The 18,171-nt window shown below is 40.0% G+C and overlaps 2 protein-coding genes across 2 annotated transcripts in view; one reads left to right on the top strand and one right to left on the bottom strand.

Annotated features, from left to right (window-relative positions):
• Positions 1 to 18,171, top strand: part of hcn2b (hyperpolarization activated cyclic nucleotide-gated potassium channel 2b) — a 247,604-nt gene that overhangs the window by 87,635 nt on the left and 141,798 nt on the right. The gene's annotated exons all lie outside the window — the stretch shown is intronic.
• LOC308087607 (serine/threonine-protein kinase STK11-like) overlaps positions 1 to 18,171 on the bottom strand; it is a 28,248-nt gene that overhangs the window by 6,449 nt on the left and 3,628 nt on the right. The window contains exons 4-9 of the mRNA XM_080431578.1: positions 17,472 to 17,561; positions 17,221 to 17,353; positions 16,895 to 17,031; positions 16,333 to 16,460; positions 15,525 to 15,582; positions 7,645 to 7,853 (exon numbers count right to left, since the gene is read on the bottom strand). Of these exons, the coding sequence (XP_080287704.1) occupies positions 7,645 to 7,853; positions 15,525 to 15,582; positions 16,333 to 16,460; positions 16,895 to 17,031; positions 17,221 to 17,353; positions 17,472 to 17,561 (755 nt within the window). The remainder of the gene's footprint in view (positions 1 to 7,644; positions 7,854 to 15,524; positions 15,583 to 16,332; positions 16,461 to 16,894; positions 17,032 to 17,220; positions 17,354 to 17,471; positions 17,562 to 18,171) is intronic.

Below are 18,171 nucleotides of genomic sequence, written 5' to 3' on the forward strand. Positions count from 1 at the left end.
GTAACCACTTCCAACCTGGCGTCCCTATTTTGGTCATGTCATTTATAGGCAAAAATGTACCAATAGTTACGCTATTTGTCATGTGACAAAGAATATACAATAGGTCATAAGTAGCTATAAGACTATTATTGCGAACAGGTCAAAGTACTGTACAAGGGGATATTCAGCTAATTTAACCCATTAAGACCGGAAGCCGATTCTACAGTACAAATGTCTTCTAAATCCCAACAGTATTCTGAAAAACCTATGTTTCTATATCAGTGGTGCTCAAACCTTTTCATGTCAAGGACCCCCAAAATTATATGTATTTGGCCACCGACCCCCATCTCAAAATATTTTGTTCCAGGGACCCCCAGAAGCAAAGATTTGAGTAAAAAAAAAAACTTTAAAAGAATATATATATTCAAAGATTTGCACACATTTTCACGATTTTTCAAAAATAGCAGATCTACAAGCTCGTAGCGCGGCACTTGGTGCCGCACTATGAGTTTATAGATCTGCTATTTTTGAATAGCCAAAGTGTAAAATAATGCTTTTTTTAGCTCAAATCTTAAAATGACACAGATGCGTTCTAGGTCTTAAAGGGTTAAATAGTAAAGCTAACGGCCACAACACAAGAGCCGGACATTTTAAGCCGATTTACTTCTGAAAAGGGGGAAACATTTCGAAATGCATATATTGCACAAAGTTGGTGAGACGAGCTTTAGTCATAGTTACTGTATGTACAGTAGCAGCACTTTAAAAACACTTTCATTTGGGGCTGCAACATTTTTATGAGGCATTCATGTTTGCTGACAAAAAGCCTAGAAAGAATTGCGCACTAGAAGCCGTACGTTCACAAATTCCAATCATACTAAAACATACAAATATAAAATAATAACCTAATTTGCACAAATTGGGCTATTATAAGGGGGGAGTAAACAGCGCTCTTAGATTGAGGCAAATTAGTGCTTCCTCTTGCTCCTCGTGTCCCCCCCCCCCCCCAATCTCCCATAGTGTGTGCTGTCAGCGGTGGGTTTACTCATTAGCCTGACCCATAAATAACCCATTAAGACCGGGAACGCATCTGTGTGTCATTTTTAGATTTCTTTGGGCTATTCAAAAATAGCAGATATACAAGCAACTCGGTGCCGCGCTATGAGCTTGTAGATCTGCTATTTTTGAAAAATCGTGAAAATTCGTGGCAAAATCTTGGATTATATATTTTTGTAAAAGCGAACATTTGTAAAATATTCAGTTCCAGGAAACCCCAGAAGCAAAGATTTGAGTTACAAAAAAAGTCAAATATTTTCACAACTTTTCATGATTTCTCAAGAATAGCAGATCTACAATATTTGCATATATTTTTGAATAGCCGTTCCCGGTCTTAAAGAGATAAGTAATCAAAGCTAGAGCAGTGACATTCCGCTCGCCCTTTATCACTATAGCCTCCACCTATCAATCCTATGTGGCATGGATGAGTGGACACATGCACAGAAATGTGTAACCCCCCCCTACACACACACACAGCCCTGTACTCTATCCTCACATTGATTTGTGTTTTTCTTCTCCCCACCATAATTGGGGATCATAATGTATAGCTGGGATAAGGAACCCATGCCAGTCATACATCTCCGGTCCAGATCTGATCATATTGTGGTGCAAACAAAATGGGAAAAGAATGAAGGCAAATGAGAAATGATGATGGGTTAAGGTGAGACTAAGGGGGGGGGTTTGGATGTGTGGGAGGGCAGAGAGACACAGAGCAAGATGGAGAAAGGGAAACATACAGTCGGTGCGGGTGTGTGACTAAACTGACTGCAGCAGAATGACTCACCCAGTTGCTATGGCAACCTAAAGACTCGCTCTCCTCTAATGGCCGATTTTCGGTCTACTAGTGAGCGGCGGCTAACAAGGGAGAACATGCACATTTCCGGGAATCATTGCCGAGAAAGGGTTGCAGAGGCCATTGTGTGGGCACGCACACTTAAGGGTTGTCACAAAATCAGGCAAGGTTTGCCACACACACACACACACACACACACACACACACATCCCTTGCTCTCTTTCAGCACTGCAGTCAAAACCTATGCTGCTTTTTCACTGTAGTGGGTTGAATTGTAGCAAAATAGGCTCTGCGTGGGTTCAATTCTAATGCTCTTGATAGGCAACAGCTTTATGGGGTCCAGCCTCCCTGCACACGACTAAAACCCCAGTAGTAATCCACCCTAAAACTGATTTGGGATGTTTACAGTGTTTTCCTATAATGTTGTTTAAACCATTGAGACCTGAGGCCGATTCTACAAAAACAGTTTTAAAAAAAAACGTATGTTACTATGTCATTGGTTCTCAATCTTTTTCATGTCAAGGACCCGAAAATGTATATGTATTTGTGCGCGGACCCCCATCTCAAAATGTTTTGTTCCAGGGACCCGCAGAAGCAAAGATTTGAGTTACAAATGTTTGCTTTAAAAAAATATGTATTCAAAGATTTGCACACATTTGCACACAATTTCTCAAAAATAGCAGATCTACAAGCTCATAGCGCGGCACTCGGTGCCGCACTATGAGCTTGTAGATCTGCTATTTTTGAATAGCCAAAGTGTAAAATAATGCTTTTTATATTAGGTCAAATCTAAAAATGACACAGATGCTTCTCCCGGTCTTAAAGAGTTAATCTAGCTTTGTGTTCATCAATAATTGTTTCTCCCAAAGATACAATTTAAAAACAGAACTGTGGATTATTTCTGCACATTTTATTATCTTGGTCAGTTTCCCTTTTTGTACCTACATTTTTTGTGTACTGTACTACATTTTCAGAATAGAATAGGACCTTCAAATGGAGGCTGGTTGTCTGTCAAAGTTCCTGGTAGATTAGACAATTTTATACCAAGCCAAAGCCCAAATTGACCAGCATTTGACTGTTGGTGACCCGTCTTAACCTTATGGCCCTGGCTCTAGTGACTGGGAGATGAACACGATAGGCCCGCAAGTAACAGGAACAGACACTCAAACAGACGTCAATGAACATCATAGGACAGTAACGGAAATAATCGAATCATAACAGAGTCTCGAACAGACGTCAACTATGCAACACTGTAGACACAGCTGAATGGAATTACGTGAAAATAGGTTGCCTTCACTTTGGATGGAAGGGGGTGGAATCTAATTTCCTACCACACATACAGAGAATTCCGGTCCAGCATACTCAACGTACAATGAATTGGCAAAGGAAAATGATGCCTGGCATACTGGGGGCGGGGAAATCAACAAACAGGAAAGAAGAGTGATGCTCCTCATGTTTTCCTGATTTAATTGGGTCCTATGTGGACACACAGTCACAATCAAGGCCAGCTCATTACATTCTACAGTAGAAAACAAATAAATGTTTCTATTGAAAGACTAGCAAAAAGTATAGACTAATAAATAGACATAATTTCCCCAGCGACCGCAAAGGACAGAAGGCCTGCAGGACTGATGTGTAATAAGGCCGAATAAAAGGACCATTTCCTAAAGTTGAATGGCAAGTCAATGATAGAAGGAGGCCGATTGAGAGTGGTTTTCGAGGGCCTGTTACGTTGCAGACTGTCCTTATGTCACCTCCTCTGACTCACCAAGTCGTCATCGCAATTATGAGAGGAAGATGGAAAAACATGGAACTTCATAAGAATTGCAGAGGACGTCCAGTGTCCATCGACTGGAAGAGAAAGGTTTCTTAATAAAACAAGAAAAGAAAAAGGTCATGAGTGCTCATTGTAGGAGTTCCTGCACTCGAGATTTCCAGTGTTTTAAAGACACACGACGCTGTCGTATCGTGAAAGCGAACGTCGGGCTGGCGGAGAGGAGACCGAGCTCTTTGGTTGGCTGCTAGGAAGGGTAGTGGGGCGCTTTATAAAATGCAATACAGAGTAGAGCTATTGGAATCTACACAGGTGCGCCCAAATAATTAATTACATCATGCCCCTGAGTGCAATGCGCAAACGTAGGTCAAATCAATTATGCTGTCACTCCAATGAGGCAGGTCTGACTAACAAGTCCCGATATTCGTTTTCCACGTCATAACATTTGATATAGAGGTAATAAAAACATGAGTGATACACCAAATGAAAATAGACGCTGAACAGATTATAGAGGCCTTTGAATTGGCTGAGTATGGCAGAGTTAAAATACCGGTGTCCAAAGACGCGCATGTGGCTCATCTCATTCAAAAGCCAGCTGTCAGATTGTCTGACGTTTGCACCTTAAACTCTAGTCTTTGTTTGCATTTGAATAAAACTATATTTTAATACACATAAGCATCACCCACATGTTACTGATTATAGAGGATCTAAAATTATTGTAATCCATTCTTGATTTCCTGTGCAATGGATTATAATCCATGATAAATACAAAAGATATATGCTACACCAAAATAGGGCATGGACACAAGGTTATCTGTATTTAGACTAGGCACCCTGCAGTGCAGTAGTTATGTTTATGATTTAAGAATCTACGTGTTCATGAGTTTGTCGTTGAAAAAGACATCGAGCCATGGGCTATTTTTAGCGCCATAGTAGCAGTCTGTCGGTGTCAGCTCAGGTGCACAGAAAGCAACTTATTCCAACATACTGATCTCCAGAGTGGTCCCGACTTCATTCGTCTGCCAGTCGGTAGTAGTCTGTTTGGTGGAGAGCCACCTTCAAGCGTGTCGAAGGGTGATGAAAACAAAGAGCAGTCCCAGGTTGGCAAAAATCACCACGTTCAGAACTCAAAGCGGAACGGCATCGAGTATACAGCAGTGTTGATTTCGTCGACTAAAACTATGACGAAAAATGTTCGTCAACTACCTTTTTTCACTGCCAAAAACGAAATAAAAGCTAAATAAAAACTAAGCTATGATGACTAAAACTAAGACTAAATATATTGACAATTTCGTCAACAAATAAAAACTAGACTAAAATATTAGTGAGGGACTAGTGGAGAAGAGATCCAGTAGAACTAAAAGACAAGTCATTTTATGTTTGGTTGCGCTAGGGTGTGCATGTTGAAAATAGCCGATCTACAAGCTCACAACGCGTCGCAGCGACGCGTTGTGAGCTTGTAGATCGGCTATTTTCAGCATGCAACCAAGTGTAAAATCAGCCATTACGACGCCATCAAGGCACCGCCAAAACACATTTTAGTCGACTAAATCAACTGTAGATTTAGTCGACTAAAATCGTATATTTTGTCGACTGAAACTAGACAAACTAAAACATTTCTAAACTAGACTAAAATATGCCTAAACTAAAGGGAATTTTATTCAAAAGACTATGACAAACTAAATCAAAATTTGCTGTCAAAATCAACACTAGTATACAGTATGCTGCCGGTTTAAAGCAGCAAAGACTACGGACATGTTTGGTGAATGAATGTTCCTGATGATTGAATAAAAGACCCTGCTTGCACCTGTATTGTTTTTCAGGACATAAAACAATACCTTGCCTAAGCTAAGCTGTGTGTGACCATGTACAGGTCAGCCATTCAACAATGTTATTGCCGTGTGGTTAATGAACTGGTGACAACATTTACATCATGTGAACTCAACCTAGAAGACCTACACGGATATACACAGTATAATCTGGCCTTGACTGGCTGACTGGCTGACTGGCTGACAAACTAACTGGTCCTCTGTGGTCTCGCTCAGACAAATGTGTCTTTCTGGAGCTTTCAAGAGTGCATGCCACACTCATCAGGGACACCCTGGACAGAAACATTGTCATACAATGACAACATGACATGCATAAACAATGATAAGTGTAAAACTTATCATTCAAGAATGCTTTCTGGCAGAAAGACCAAATTTTTTTTTATCATGTACCAGAATAAAGCTCTCCTTCCCTACAGATAAGATGCTGTCTGTTGTTTAGCCAACAGCTAGGTCAGATCATACAGAAAACAACTGTACTAAGCAGACCCCAGAGACAGAAAAACAGTGATGTCCAGAAAGCTCTGCTAAACAGCATAGCCCATTAGCCCCAGACTATCACCAAGTCTGCCATTAGCCCCTCTACAGAACCAGCCCTGTCGGGACAAAATGCCCATCACACTGGAGAAATCAGTGATTTCCCCCAAAAGAGTACCTCTCTTGGTTGGCAACAAGGACAAAAGTGTCTGGCTCTAAGATTACCGACATTATGAAGAGAGTGGAAGGAAGGGAGATAGAAGGAGCTAGAAAAAAGAAAAACTAAAAGGATTGTGGGAGGGGGAGTGTGTGACAGCTGAAAAACTGAGAAAATAGTTTTGAAATGGGGAGGGGGTGGGAATGGAGCGAGACTTAATTGGCACTCTTCCGATGAAAAATATTAGTTACCATATGGCAAGAAATGTGTCTAGACAACATTCATAAAAAAAAGGTCATATTGCATCAATATCCGACACATTTTCGTATAAATTGCTTGACTTTATCCCAAGTGCTCTATCCATCCACAATTTTTCAGATTTATGCTGTTTAGATATTCTAAGTTTATGTATATATGTTTTACTTCTTCAGTGTTCTGCTTTAGTGTTCAACCCTTTGACAAAACTGGCTAATCAACACGGTCAGGTTGATTAGTTTTCATTTGTATTCTTTGTTAATAAAAATCTAAATAAAAAATGTGAAATCTTGTTGGAAAAAAAAATCATGCCTAACAATGATGTCACTGGTAGACAGGTTTCTGGACTGTCCACAGCCCTCCTATGAGACACAGACCAAGTAGAAAAAAATTGTACCATTTTATCAAGAGTATTAGTGAGGACCAATTATATGAAGATAGGTTGAAAAGCGGTGAAGTCGTCCTTTAACTCATTCCCTGCCTAGGACGTAAAAAAACATATTTTTTTCCAATTACCAAACCTGCCTAGGACGTAAAAAACGTTTTTTTTTCCTTTTTTTTCAATTTGACCCAAAGACCGAGGAGATATGATTTTTCGAAGATCTAGACTCCCATCCACTTCCTTGTTAACTTAAAAATTCTGTATCTCGGCTCCTGAGTACTTTTTTTTCCAAAGAAAAATCTCTGGCAGTGGGCAAACGCGGCCAGAAATAATTCAGGCAGTGAATGAGTTATGATTCACTTGTCCTTGCGTCTATTCAATTGTGAAGTAGCAGAAACAAGAGGTGAGAGCACAGTCATACAGTGGGAAACAAATTGTTGGGCCTCTTATTAAAAGACTCTTGTGCAGTGCTTTTAGGGAAATTGTGACACTGTTTACAAAAAACTACTACAGTTATGTAGTAAAAGTAAAAAGCTCTAAAAGCCTTGAGAAATCTTTTCATAACTACTCTACTAATTCATTGAGACAAAGCAGAGGTCATAGTGTTGCTTTTCCTTTAAAGCGAGGGGTGGTAAAGGCCACGGTCGGCAGTTTTCTCAAAACTAGTAATACTAAAACCAAATAGAAATGGCCAGCAACTCATAACAAACTGAAATTTAACAAAAATTGGAAGTAAAACATTTTACCCTGGTTGTTTAGGATCAAACTGGTAGATGGAAGGAAGGACTGACTGATTGGCCAACTGACATCGCCATAGTGCCGCTAGTAGCTGCGCTAAAAACTACATATCATTTCTATCATGACGTAAAAATAGAAATGATAAAAGAGTCCGGATAACGTCAATATCTTTTGAAATGATTTTCTCTCGGCTTTGCTTGTCACACTAACCTGTGGGAGTGAAGCCATGCGAGTACATGACGTCATTGTCCCCATAGAAAAGCTCATCTTCGTCATCCTCCTCTTCGTCCACTTCCCCATAGCCATGCAGGTGTTCCAGGTAGGGGACCACCGTCATGCTGCGCCAGGGGTCCCTGCGGTCAGCGCTGGGGGGCAGGGGTACGGGAGGCTCCGTGGCCGGGTGCCTCTTCCTCACCCAGCTGAAAGACAGTGATGATGATGCAGGCACTTAATGAATAGGGCAGTCAGATAAGTTTAATCGATTATAAAAACTACTGTGACATCGAACTACTGTACCGAACAAAGTTCCGAAAGGCACTGCCGAAGTTCTTATAGACATACTCTAGCTGAACAAAGTTCTAGGGCTGTATCCAAACCCTGTTTTTAGGATTCGAACTTCGGGGAGGAATTTCGAACGGACGTTCGAACCATCGTATTTAATTATTTAATTAATGAAACGATGGTTCGAACGTCGAACCATCGTTTTTAATCAATTAATTAACAAAACGATAGTTCGAAAGTCGAACCATCGTTTTATTTATTAATTAATTAATAAAACGATGGTTCGAAAGTCGAACCATCGTTTTATTTATTAATTAATTAATAAAACGATGGTTCGAAAGTCGAACCATCGTTTTATTTATTAATTAATTAATAAAACGATGGTTCGAAAGTCGAACCATCGTTTTATTTATTAATTAATTAATACAACGATGGTTCGACTTTCGAACTATCAAAGGACGTTCGTTCGAACCATCGTGTTTATTTAATTAATAAAACGAACGTGCCTTTAACCAAGCTGCAATTCATTATAGAGCCGACATTGCATAGTCTATTGGTTTTTAAAAAAGTGGTTTCATAATGCCCATAATGTATTGAAAGGATTTAAGGATCAAACAAGACAAGATATTTCCCAAAGTTTAGGATTTATTGCTTAAGTCGTTCGCTCCCAGAACCAGACAGTATACAAGCAATGCAGAAAAATAAAAAATAAAACAGGCGCAATGGCGCATTCATTTTCAGTGTCTTTTTTTTCTCCAGACAACTCGCTCTCTTTTTGGCCAATATCTAACAATACGACAGACACTATTCTGCACAGGGCTGTTAGTTACATTAAACAACTATAAAACATAAGTATGGCAGGGCGTGGAAGCTTGAAACAGTTAACAAACAATGACAAATAAAATGTCTCACTCTCGTCACTCTCGTCTCGTGACGAACCAAAAAAAAAAGTCTTGCCGATTCGGCCCTCACCTCTCCTATACTCTCTTCATGTTGTGTGCCAAGAACACTAGTTTGTCCACATTGTCAGGGAGGAGGCAGCTCCTGGTCTTATTAACTATATATCCTGCCTTGGAAAAGATGCGTTCCGATGCTGTGGAAGTGGCTGGGATACAAAGGCAATGTTTTGCTGCCAACGCAAGTTTCGGGTAGCGGTCAGAATTCGCCTTCCACCACACTAGCGGGCCGGACTTTACTTTGGACCTGTCTTGAAGGTAACGCTCCATCTCTTTTTTAACAGAGTCTCCGTCGCCTTCCTCCCCCTCCTCCTCCTCACCCCCCGACTGAAGCAACATTTCGATCTCATGCTGTTTCTTTTTTTTGGGCAGTGGTCCCGCTGGGGCCTCAGTCTCCTCTCCCTCGCTCGCACCGTCTTCCTCCGGTGCGCCGATACTTACATTTGTTACATGAGCAGCCAGATTTGTTGTGCCACCGTGGAATGCCATATGTTTGTCGCATATTTGACACACAGCCTTTCTTTTATCCTCTGTTAATGAGAAGTATTTCCCCACTTGTTGCGCTTGCAGCTGCCATTATTGATATCCTGATTATGACCCAACTCGCTGACTGTGTGGAATCATTGGAGAGACACACTGTGCGTGCGAGCGTGCGTGACTTTCGTGACTTTCAAATTATTGTCAACACAACATAGTAGACCTACTGTGATATTCTGATATATATCACATTCTGATATATATTTTTCATTTTTTTTTTTTTTTTTTTTTTAAATATATTTATATAAAAAAAAGCGGAGGTTCGAACTCATTAATTAAAATTCGAATGCTGACATAACGAACGAAGGTTCGAACCTTCGAACGTTTGGATACAGCCCTACAAAGTTCATGTTTGGTCGTTGGAGTATGCTGCAGCCTTTAGTCGATTATCATCAATTATAATGTCTTAGCCTAGTTGCAGGCCTGCAAATGAAGCCACGGAGTAACGAGAAAACTTTACATTGGCAAATTGATAATACTTACAGTGAATACTGTGTACGCTTTTCAATGTAATAGTTATTTTTGATATCATCTTTCACTGGTATATTTTTCACAATAATTCAACATGAAATTAATGAAACCAGTTTTTTGATAACTTCTCTAAACGCTATTTTTACTCGCAAGATGTGTCAGACCCGTGAGAACTTGTTAGAAGACAAGCAAAGCAGCAAGGTGATAAGGCTCACGGCTCTATAAATTATAATGAGAATCGTGGGACATTTATGTGTCGTCTGTGATCAGCTTAATTTATACTGCACAACGGAGTCGCTTAAGTACTTTACAAACTCGAGAAGAACAGTGTTAAGAGTTGTCTCAAACCTCACCCTTTGTAATGAAATGCCGATCCAAATGTCTCAATAGAAGAGCAGGGAGACAAAATACAACCACCCCAATTGAATAAGTTATGTTGTATTAAAGGAGTTCACCCAAAAAATACTTATTTTCTATCAATTGCACACCCTATGAAGCCTTGAATCCATGGATTCTTTTTTGTTTTTGTCGCATTCTTAACCTACCGGAAATACACACGGTCATCAAATTATTGTCTTAGGAATGCCACAAAAACAAAAATAAATCCATGAAATCAAGGCTTCATGGGGTGTGTACCGGTAATTGATAGAAGATAAGTAATTTTTTGGGTGAACTCCTTTAACACTCAGCCATACAAATTGTATTCCTTAAAAAAATGTACATAGTGCCGCTTTAATTTATACCGTTCATTGGTTAAATATTTATAAAACCCACAGACACAATCATTTTCAATTTCAATGTCTAAAAAATGCTACGCCTAAGATGCAACGCGTTGTGAGTTTGTTGAACGGCCATTTTATTTTCACTACTTTTGCGTGACGCTCTTGTATGACAAAGTAGGGCATTAATTTACGGAAAAACATACATTGAAATACGAATATTTTGCCCGACAGCAATATATCACACTTCAATATACATTTAGTATATATTTCAATGTTCAAAAGGTAAGTTCCTCAATAGGTTTTTGATTATTAAGGAAAATAACTTAAGTGTCTGTGACTATGAATGCTGCGGTATTGGGTATTGGGAAATATAAAGGTAAATGCCACAGTGAAAGAATAACAATTTCAACAGTTATAAAAGAGCTGCTTAAGTTGCTTAACAGTGATAAGAAATAAATATGATACTGTAGCCAAGTCAATCAATGGCTCATGGACCACATTTAACCCAATAAAAATGGGAAAGCATCCGTGTCATTTTAGATTTTATACGTTGGCTATTCAAAAAAATAGCAGATATACAAGCTCGCAGCGTGCCACGAAGCTTGTATATCTGCTATTTTCGAACATTTAGAACAATCTTGAAAGTGTGAGAACTACCGATTTACAAGGCATTTGTAGAATCAGCCTCAGGTCTTCATGGGTTAATTGGCAGAGCTTTAGGCCTACACTACAAGCAGGAAGGGTATTCAGAAGAAAAATAGATAAAGCTTGGGACATTACACACACACACACACCAAAAAAAGACCCACAAGCTTGTATTCACTGGATGCAATTTCCACTGCAGCAGTCTACACTCTGACTCTACACTCTGCAGGAGGTGGCTTTTATTCTGCTAAGATGACGGCTATTTTCAAAGACAAAAAAACGGCCTTCCAATTCCCAGAAATTGTCAATTCTCCAGCTCCCGCTTTGTGTAGCGTCGTGCTGCTGCATTCTCTGTGTGAGAAGAGATGCGAGTAATGTTCAGAGATAGAGGGATGAGGAGACCTTGGCCTTTTGTTTCATAACTCGTCGGTGACGGCAGCGAGCCACGAAGTAGGTAGTCATGACACAGTTTGTTAACAATGTATGTAGCTGTGTGTGTGTGTGTGTGTGTGTGTGTGTGTGTGTGGGGGGGGCTTATTGTGTGAAGTAGTTTGTGTGTATCCGTGGGCACAAGTGTGGACGGTGTGTGAGTGGAGTGTGTCATGAGTGGGAGGTGTGAGTATGTGTACGCAAGAGTTGGACCAATGTGGGATTGCTTTGCACCGTTCTCACGTAGAACACTTCTGCTTTTGTCTTCGACGGTACAAGTTTTTATGTTCCATTTTAACATTCAGGTCTGATATGTGCAAAAATGTTCCCTTTCCCTGAAACGGAAAGCAATACCTGCCCACCCTAATTGTCAGCTGAGTGTTTAGACCGTACAATCCTGAGTGTTCATTTACACAATTTCACAAAAAGGGTAACCAAATGTACCCGTATGGGTCCATTTGTTACACTCTCAGAGTTAAATTTGCACTCAGGATTGTACAGTGTAACTGTCTTCGCTCTGCTACCTCCATCACAGTGAGTTGCATACAAATAATGAGCAATTACATCACTAAAAAGGATGAATTACAGAAACCCAACAGAATAAATGGCCATGAGCAGAGCATAGAAAATGATTGCTACGGTTATTGCCATTTCTTGGAACCGCGTCATTCTGTACATTGGTTGGCTAACCCAAAAAATGTCTGTTCACTTGAACATTATCACATTAATCCATTAAGACCTGAAGCCGATTCTACAAATGTCTTCTAAAACAGTTTTCTGAAAAAAACGTATGTTTCTATATCAGTGGTTCTCAAACTTTTTCATGTCAAGGACCCTAAAGAATGACATGTATTTGACCGCTGACCCCCATCTCAAAATGTTTTGTTCCAGGGACCCCCAGAAGCAAAGAATAAGAGTTAAAAATGTTCGCTTTAAACAATAGTTATTCAAAGATTTGCACAAATTCTCATGATTTTTCAAAAATAGCAGATCTACAAGCTCGTAGCGCCGCGCTACGAGCTTGTATATCTGCTATTTTTTTATAGCCAAAGTGTAAAATGTAGTTTTTCTTTAGCTCAAATCAAAAAATGACACAGACGCTTTCCAGGTCTTAATGGGTTAAAACGGCATCCTCTCAAACATGGTGCTCCTACCCCATTGTTAGTCCCCCTTAATGTTCATATTTACACTCTGCAAGGTAATTAATCCTCAAGACCCATCTGCCCTTTTGCTCGTTTAAATATTTATACTAAACAGTCGCTCTTTTTTTTCCCCCCACACATACCATTTCCTCCCCCACTGTTGCTTATTCTGGCCTGTGGTATCAGGTAAATAGAAAGCTGACACATATGACAGAGAGAGACAGGTTTGATTCTGGAATAATTCATAGCCGGGAGTCAATGAGCACTGCCAAGTATATATCGAGAGGTATAGGCAAAAGAAGGCTCATGAATTGACGTGTGCGTGTAGTAAATGTTCAGTACAAAAGAGGGGGAAAGCAAGAGGAGGCACATTATCAATGCCAGGAATTGCCAGCGACCAATAACAAACCTGAGTGTGTGTACGCTCACTCAGTGCATGCAATCTGCCTGTTTGCATCATTTCTAATAGAGTCAATTTCACACTCAAAACAGTGAATCAAAATGACATATGATTATAAAGCTGTTCCGTAGTGTGGAACAGAATCACGACATTCCCTCCTCCCTCCCGCTCCCTTCCTTTTTTTTTTTACAACGCCAGCACATAGATACGCTTCAGTCATTTGTTCCCATGGTAACTGTAGCCAGCACTGGCAGGAGCATCAGTGCTTGTGTAGCCGAGAGTCTTTAACCCATTAAGACCCGGGAACGCATCTGCGTGTCATTTTTAGATTCCTTTGGCTATTCAAAAATAGCAGATCTACAAGCTCATAGTGTGGCACCGAGTGCCGCGCTATGAGCTTGTAGATCTGCTATTTTTGAAAAATCGTGAGAATCTTTCAATATTTATATTTATTATTTTTATATAATATGAATTTTTTTCTGGGGATTCTACAAATGTCTTCCTAACAGTTTTCTTTTTTTTAACTTATGTTGCTATATGGTTCATAAAGTTTTTCATGTCAAGAACCTCCCAAAATGATATGTATTTGGCGGTGGATCCCCACCTGAACATATTTTGTTCCAGGGACCCCCAGAAGCAAAGATTTGAGTTAAAAACGTATTCAAAGATTTGCACACATCGTCAATATTTCTTTCAAAAAAATAGTAGATCTACAAGCTCTTACGCACTCGATGAGCTTGTATATCTGCTATTTTTGAATAGCCAAAGGAATCTAAAAATGACACACAGATGCGTCTCCGGTCTTAATGGGTTAAACGGCTAGCTCAAAGACAGACGGGGAGAGAGAGAGAGGCAAGTCATCTGCAGGAGAGACTATTTCAACATTTATTTAGCTTTTCTTTTCCTTCTTTTCTATTTTTTTTTTTACACATTTCACCAACACTCAAGACAACTTGAACAAGTGAACACATTTAAAGGGATACACCGGCTGATTGGTGTAGAGATCAACCTTGTAACGATTCTCTGATTGCTAGGCCACTCAACCCTGATTTATATTCATTCAGCTGATATATCCGGTGTTGCTCGCTGAAAATAGCAGATCTACAAACGGATCGCACCGCGACGCGTGGGTTGTGAGCTTGTAGATTGGTTGTTTTTGGCACGTGACACGGCACGCAACCAGGTATAAATCAGGCATAAGTCACCTTGCCGTTCACTGACGATGTTAGTTATCCTGCTGATAAAAACAGCTTCTGAAAATTGCCCTTGCAGGGAAGTAATCAAAGTGCCTTATGTTTTCTTTCACCAGGTGCTGTATTCCACCTGAGGGCCAATGAAGACTGCAACTCGCTCCCTTTACGGCAGTTGGGGGGGGGGGGGGGGCTAGGTTTTGACTTTTAGAGGGGCCAGTTTTGAATTGCATACTCTTGGTACTTTGGTAGGTTTTGACTTTTAGAGGGGCCAGTTTTGAATTGCAGACTCTTGGTACTTTGGTACTCTTTTAGGGCAGTTTTGAAGAAGAGTAGGGTTTTACACTCCTTCAACGGCAAACTCCTACACAGAAAATAACACCTGGATGGTATGATCTCTATTAATTTCAAAGAGTTCTCTAATCCTTTCAGTATTAATTTGTCTTTAATCAGCTGGATTGTGGTGAACAGACCCACAATCAGTGATGTAAAGTAACTAAGTACATTATTTTTTATGCATTTTTGTTTTGTTTGTACATAGTGATATTTTCTCAGTATTTGTGTGTTGATATTTGAACTGTTTGTTTGCTACTTTATATGTCTATGAATTGAATACCAAGGACCCCAATGGAAGCAAGACCGCAAGGACTTTTTTGGACGGACCTTTTAGACAAAGTATTATAAATGTAATTGTGATGTTTACATTTTTTGCCTAATAAAATATTCAATCAATTCAATCAATCAAAGTCATCATCAGGCTGAGATGAAGACACAAGCCTGGCCATTTAAGGCCAAAATCAAACGGGCTCCATTTCAAAATAATGCCGTCAAAACAACCCAAAAAGAGTGAGGCTCCATACAAAATGCACACAAGGAAAGCTTGTTTCCTCAAACACATTACGCTAATTGTGTGCCTCACACACGGTGTGACCATGGCGCTGTAGTGAGACCAATTTCATCTGAAATTTAATTTGCACTTCATTTTTGGAGCACTCTCTCCCCTCAGCATGTGTGGAGATAAGTTGAGCCAGCATCTGAACTGAAGCAATAAGTTTGCAGCAGCGGCGTCACTGACAAACTGGAACATGATGACTTACTTATGCTGTCTGATGTGCTGTATTGAGAACCTCTTCGCAGGGTCAAACTCCAGCATTCCTGGAACAGTCAAAAGTAAGCCATTGTCAATTTTGGTGCGATGTAAGGACAAGCGAACAGACATGTTGTGTAAACTTTTTAGCTCGAGCATCAAAAGAGACATTTTATGTCTCCCCAGGACCCAAACTATAGTGAAAATAGACGATCTACAAGTTGTGATGCGACACGTTGTGAGCTTATAGATCAGCTATTTTCACTACTAAGTTTTTTTTATTGTTCATGGATTGTCTTCCCCCGTTACAGTTACTGCTAAATGCAACAGCTTTCAGTGTCGATTGCTATTCAGTAGACAGTGTGTAAATAATGTTCTGAATTTCTGTTGCATTTTGTAAAAACAAAATGTATGCCATATTTACATGGCATATATCACATGTACAAAATAAATGTGACCGCATTCTTTGCTATATTGACCTGTTATGACAAAATATATTCAAAACAACTATTACTGACCCCAAAAAAAATCACATTATACAAAAATGACACCTCAAAAGTGAAGGACAGAAACTTAATGTGACCACTTAAAAGTCTCATTTATCCTCGTCATCACTGTACAACTCGAACTGGCGAAAATATACGATCAAGTTGTGAGCTTGTAGATCAGCTATTTTAACCAGCACAACACCATCATATGTCAAAGTATGAGCCAATAGACCTAGGCTATTTTTGAGAATTCTTGCCTCTAATGCCATGCCAGAAATAGGGACACCAGGGTTAATGTGGTTAAGTGGGACTGGACCAGGGTCCTCTTACCACTGAGCAGGCTTGAGAGTTGAGGGTTGCACTCCTCTGGGATGCTGCACTCCCCTTTCCCAATGTTCTCAAAGAGCTTGTAAATGTTATCGCCTTCAAATGGGTACAAACTCGTTGTGATGTTGTATCTAAAAAGAGAAGGCAGGTTATAGCAACCTACAAAAATCATGGATAAAATTCAACTGGAGAACATTGCTAGCCAATGTTACAATACATCATCTCTCACATCATTGGTTGCAGTTTATCTCCCATTTAGATTTTTGTTGGGGGGGCGCTACCCACACAGTTAGTCGTGTTGCTCATTCCACGAATGCACGATCCTTACAAGTTGTACCTAGTTGTAAAGGTGTCCAGTCAGGCTTTCCAACGATATAAAATACAATTGGTATTATTGAAGGGGAGAAATAATCAATCTTCCTACAAACGATTACCATGCATGGTAACCATGTTAGAACCTTTCATTTAAAGAAAATGACATTAGCGATGTCTACAACACTGGGTCATTAGGATTCATCTATTATTCAGTATGCCAGCGCCCCAAAGCTCTCGAATATGTCCTTACAGTGTGACACCAGCTGACCAGATGTCAACCTTGAACCCTGAGAAAGAGTCCAAGCCGTTGGCAATCTCTGGGGGTTGGAAGGCTGGAGAGCCCTGGCTTGTCCTACACGTGTCATCTTCTGCAAACGGCTCCAATGCCTGGAGGGGAACATGAGGTAGTACTCACATCATAGTACTCACTTCAACATTGAAATCTTCATGTTGTTCACGCTATTTTCAGTAATTCCAAGTGAGATTTGATCATGCTTATCAACACTAATAATTACAACAACAAAAAAGCCATTCAAATACCAATATTAATGGTGTCTGGCTCTTAATATGACTGACCTCTGCAACACCCAGATCAGAGATTTTGAGAATCCCGTCTGTGGCAATCAGCAGATTCCCCGGTTTGATGTCTTTGTGAACGATGCCCTGGCCATGCAAATACTCCAAACCATCCAGCAACTGGCAGAAATAACTAAACACAGACCAGAAAGACAGGTTATACTATAGCAGCTGATTGAACCCTCAACAGATATTAGATGGCTGCCACTGTGGTAGCAGCAATTATTGATATGCAAACATAAATAAATTACCCATGAGATTGATAAATTGGAAACCTTTTCTCAGGGACACTATCAAGCATTTCCTGCATCCCACAGACACAATACTCCATCACCATATACGTAACACAGTTAAGGAAATGAGCAATTAAGATGCTATTAAGATACAATAAACACATTATTTGTGTCGCTCTGTTCCACATCACAATCATTGTTTTAAAAGATCTTATAGAAACATTAAAAAAATATTTACTTCAGAAGACAATAACTGTACACATGACACTGAATCCCAATGCCCACTTTGCTGGTCAATCGATACATGGCTGACCAAATAGTCTGATCAATAAAACTCTACAAACAACATTGATTGAACAGGCATCTTGAAAATAAACTAACACGCGGCTACTTCAGACGCAGCCTGCAAACGTCAATTATAGACTCAACAACCGACTGATTCAAATGTTGGCACATCACCACAAAGCTCCGATAGATATAGTGTAGATTATACATTCAGATTTGACATCTGTCTGGGGATTGGAGAGACTGGGAACCTGTAAGGAGTCGAGTGAGAGATGCATCAGCCCTGTTAGCCCATTAAGACCTGGAACGCATCCGTGTAATTTTTTTATTTGAGCTGAAAAGCATTATTTTACACTTTGGCTATTCAAAAATAGCAGATATACAAGCTCATAGCGCAGCACCGAGTGCCGTGCTACGAGCTTGTAGATCTGCT

The sequence above is a fragment of the Gymnoscopelus braueri genome (assembly GCF_963280865.1).
Source record: "Gymnoscopelus braueri genome assembly, chromosome: 6".
Lineage (NCBI taxonomy): Eukaryota > Metazoa > Chordata > Actinopteri > Myctophiformes > Myctophidae > Gymnoscopelus > Gymnoscopelus braueri.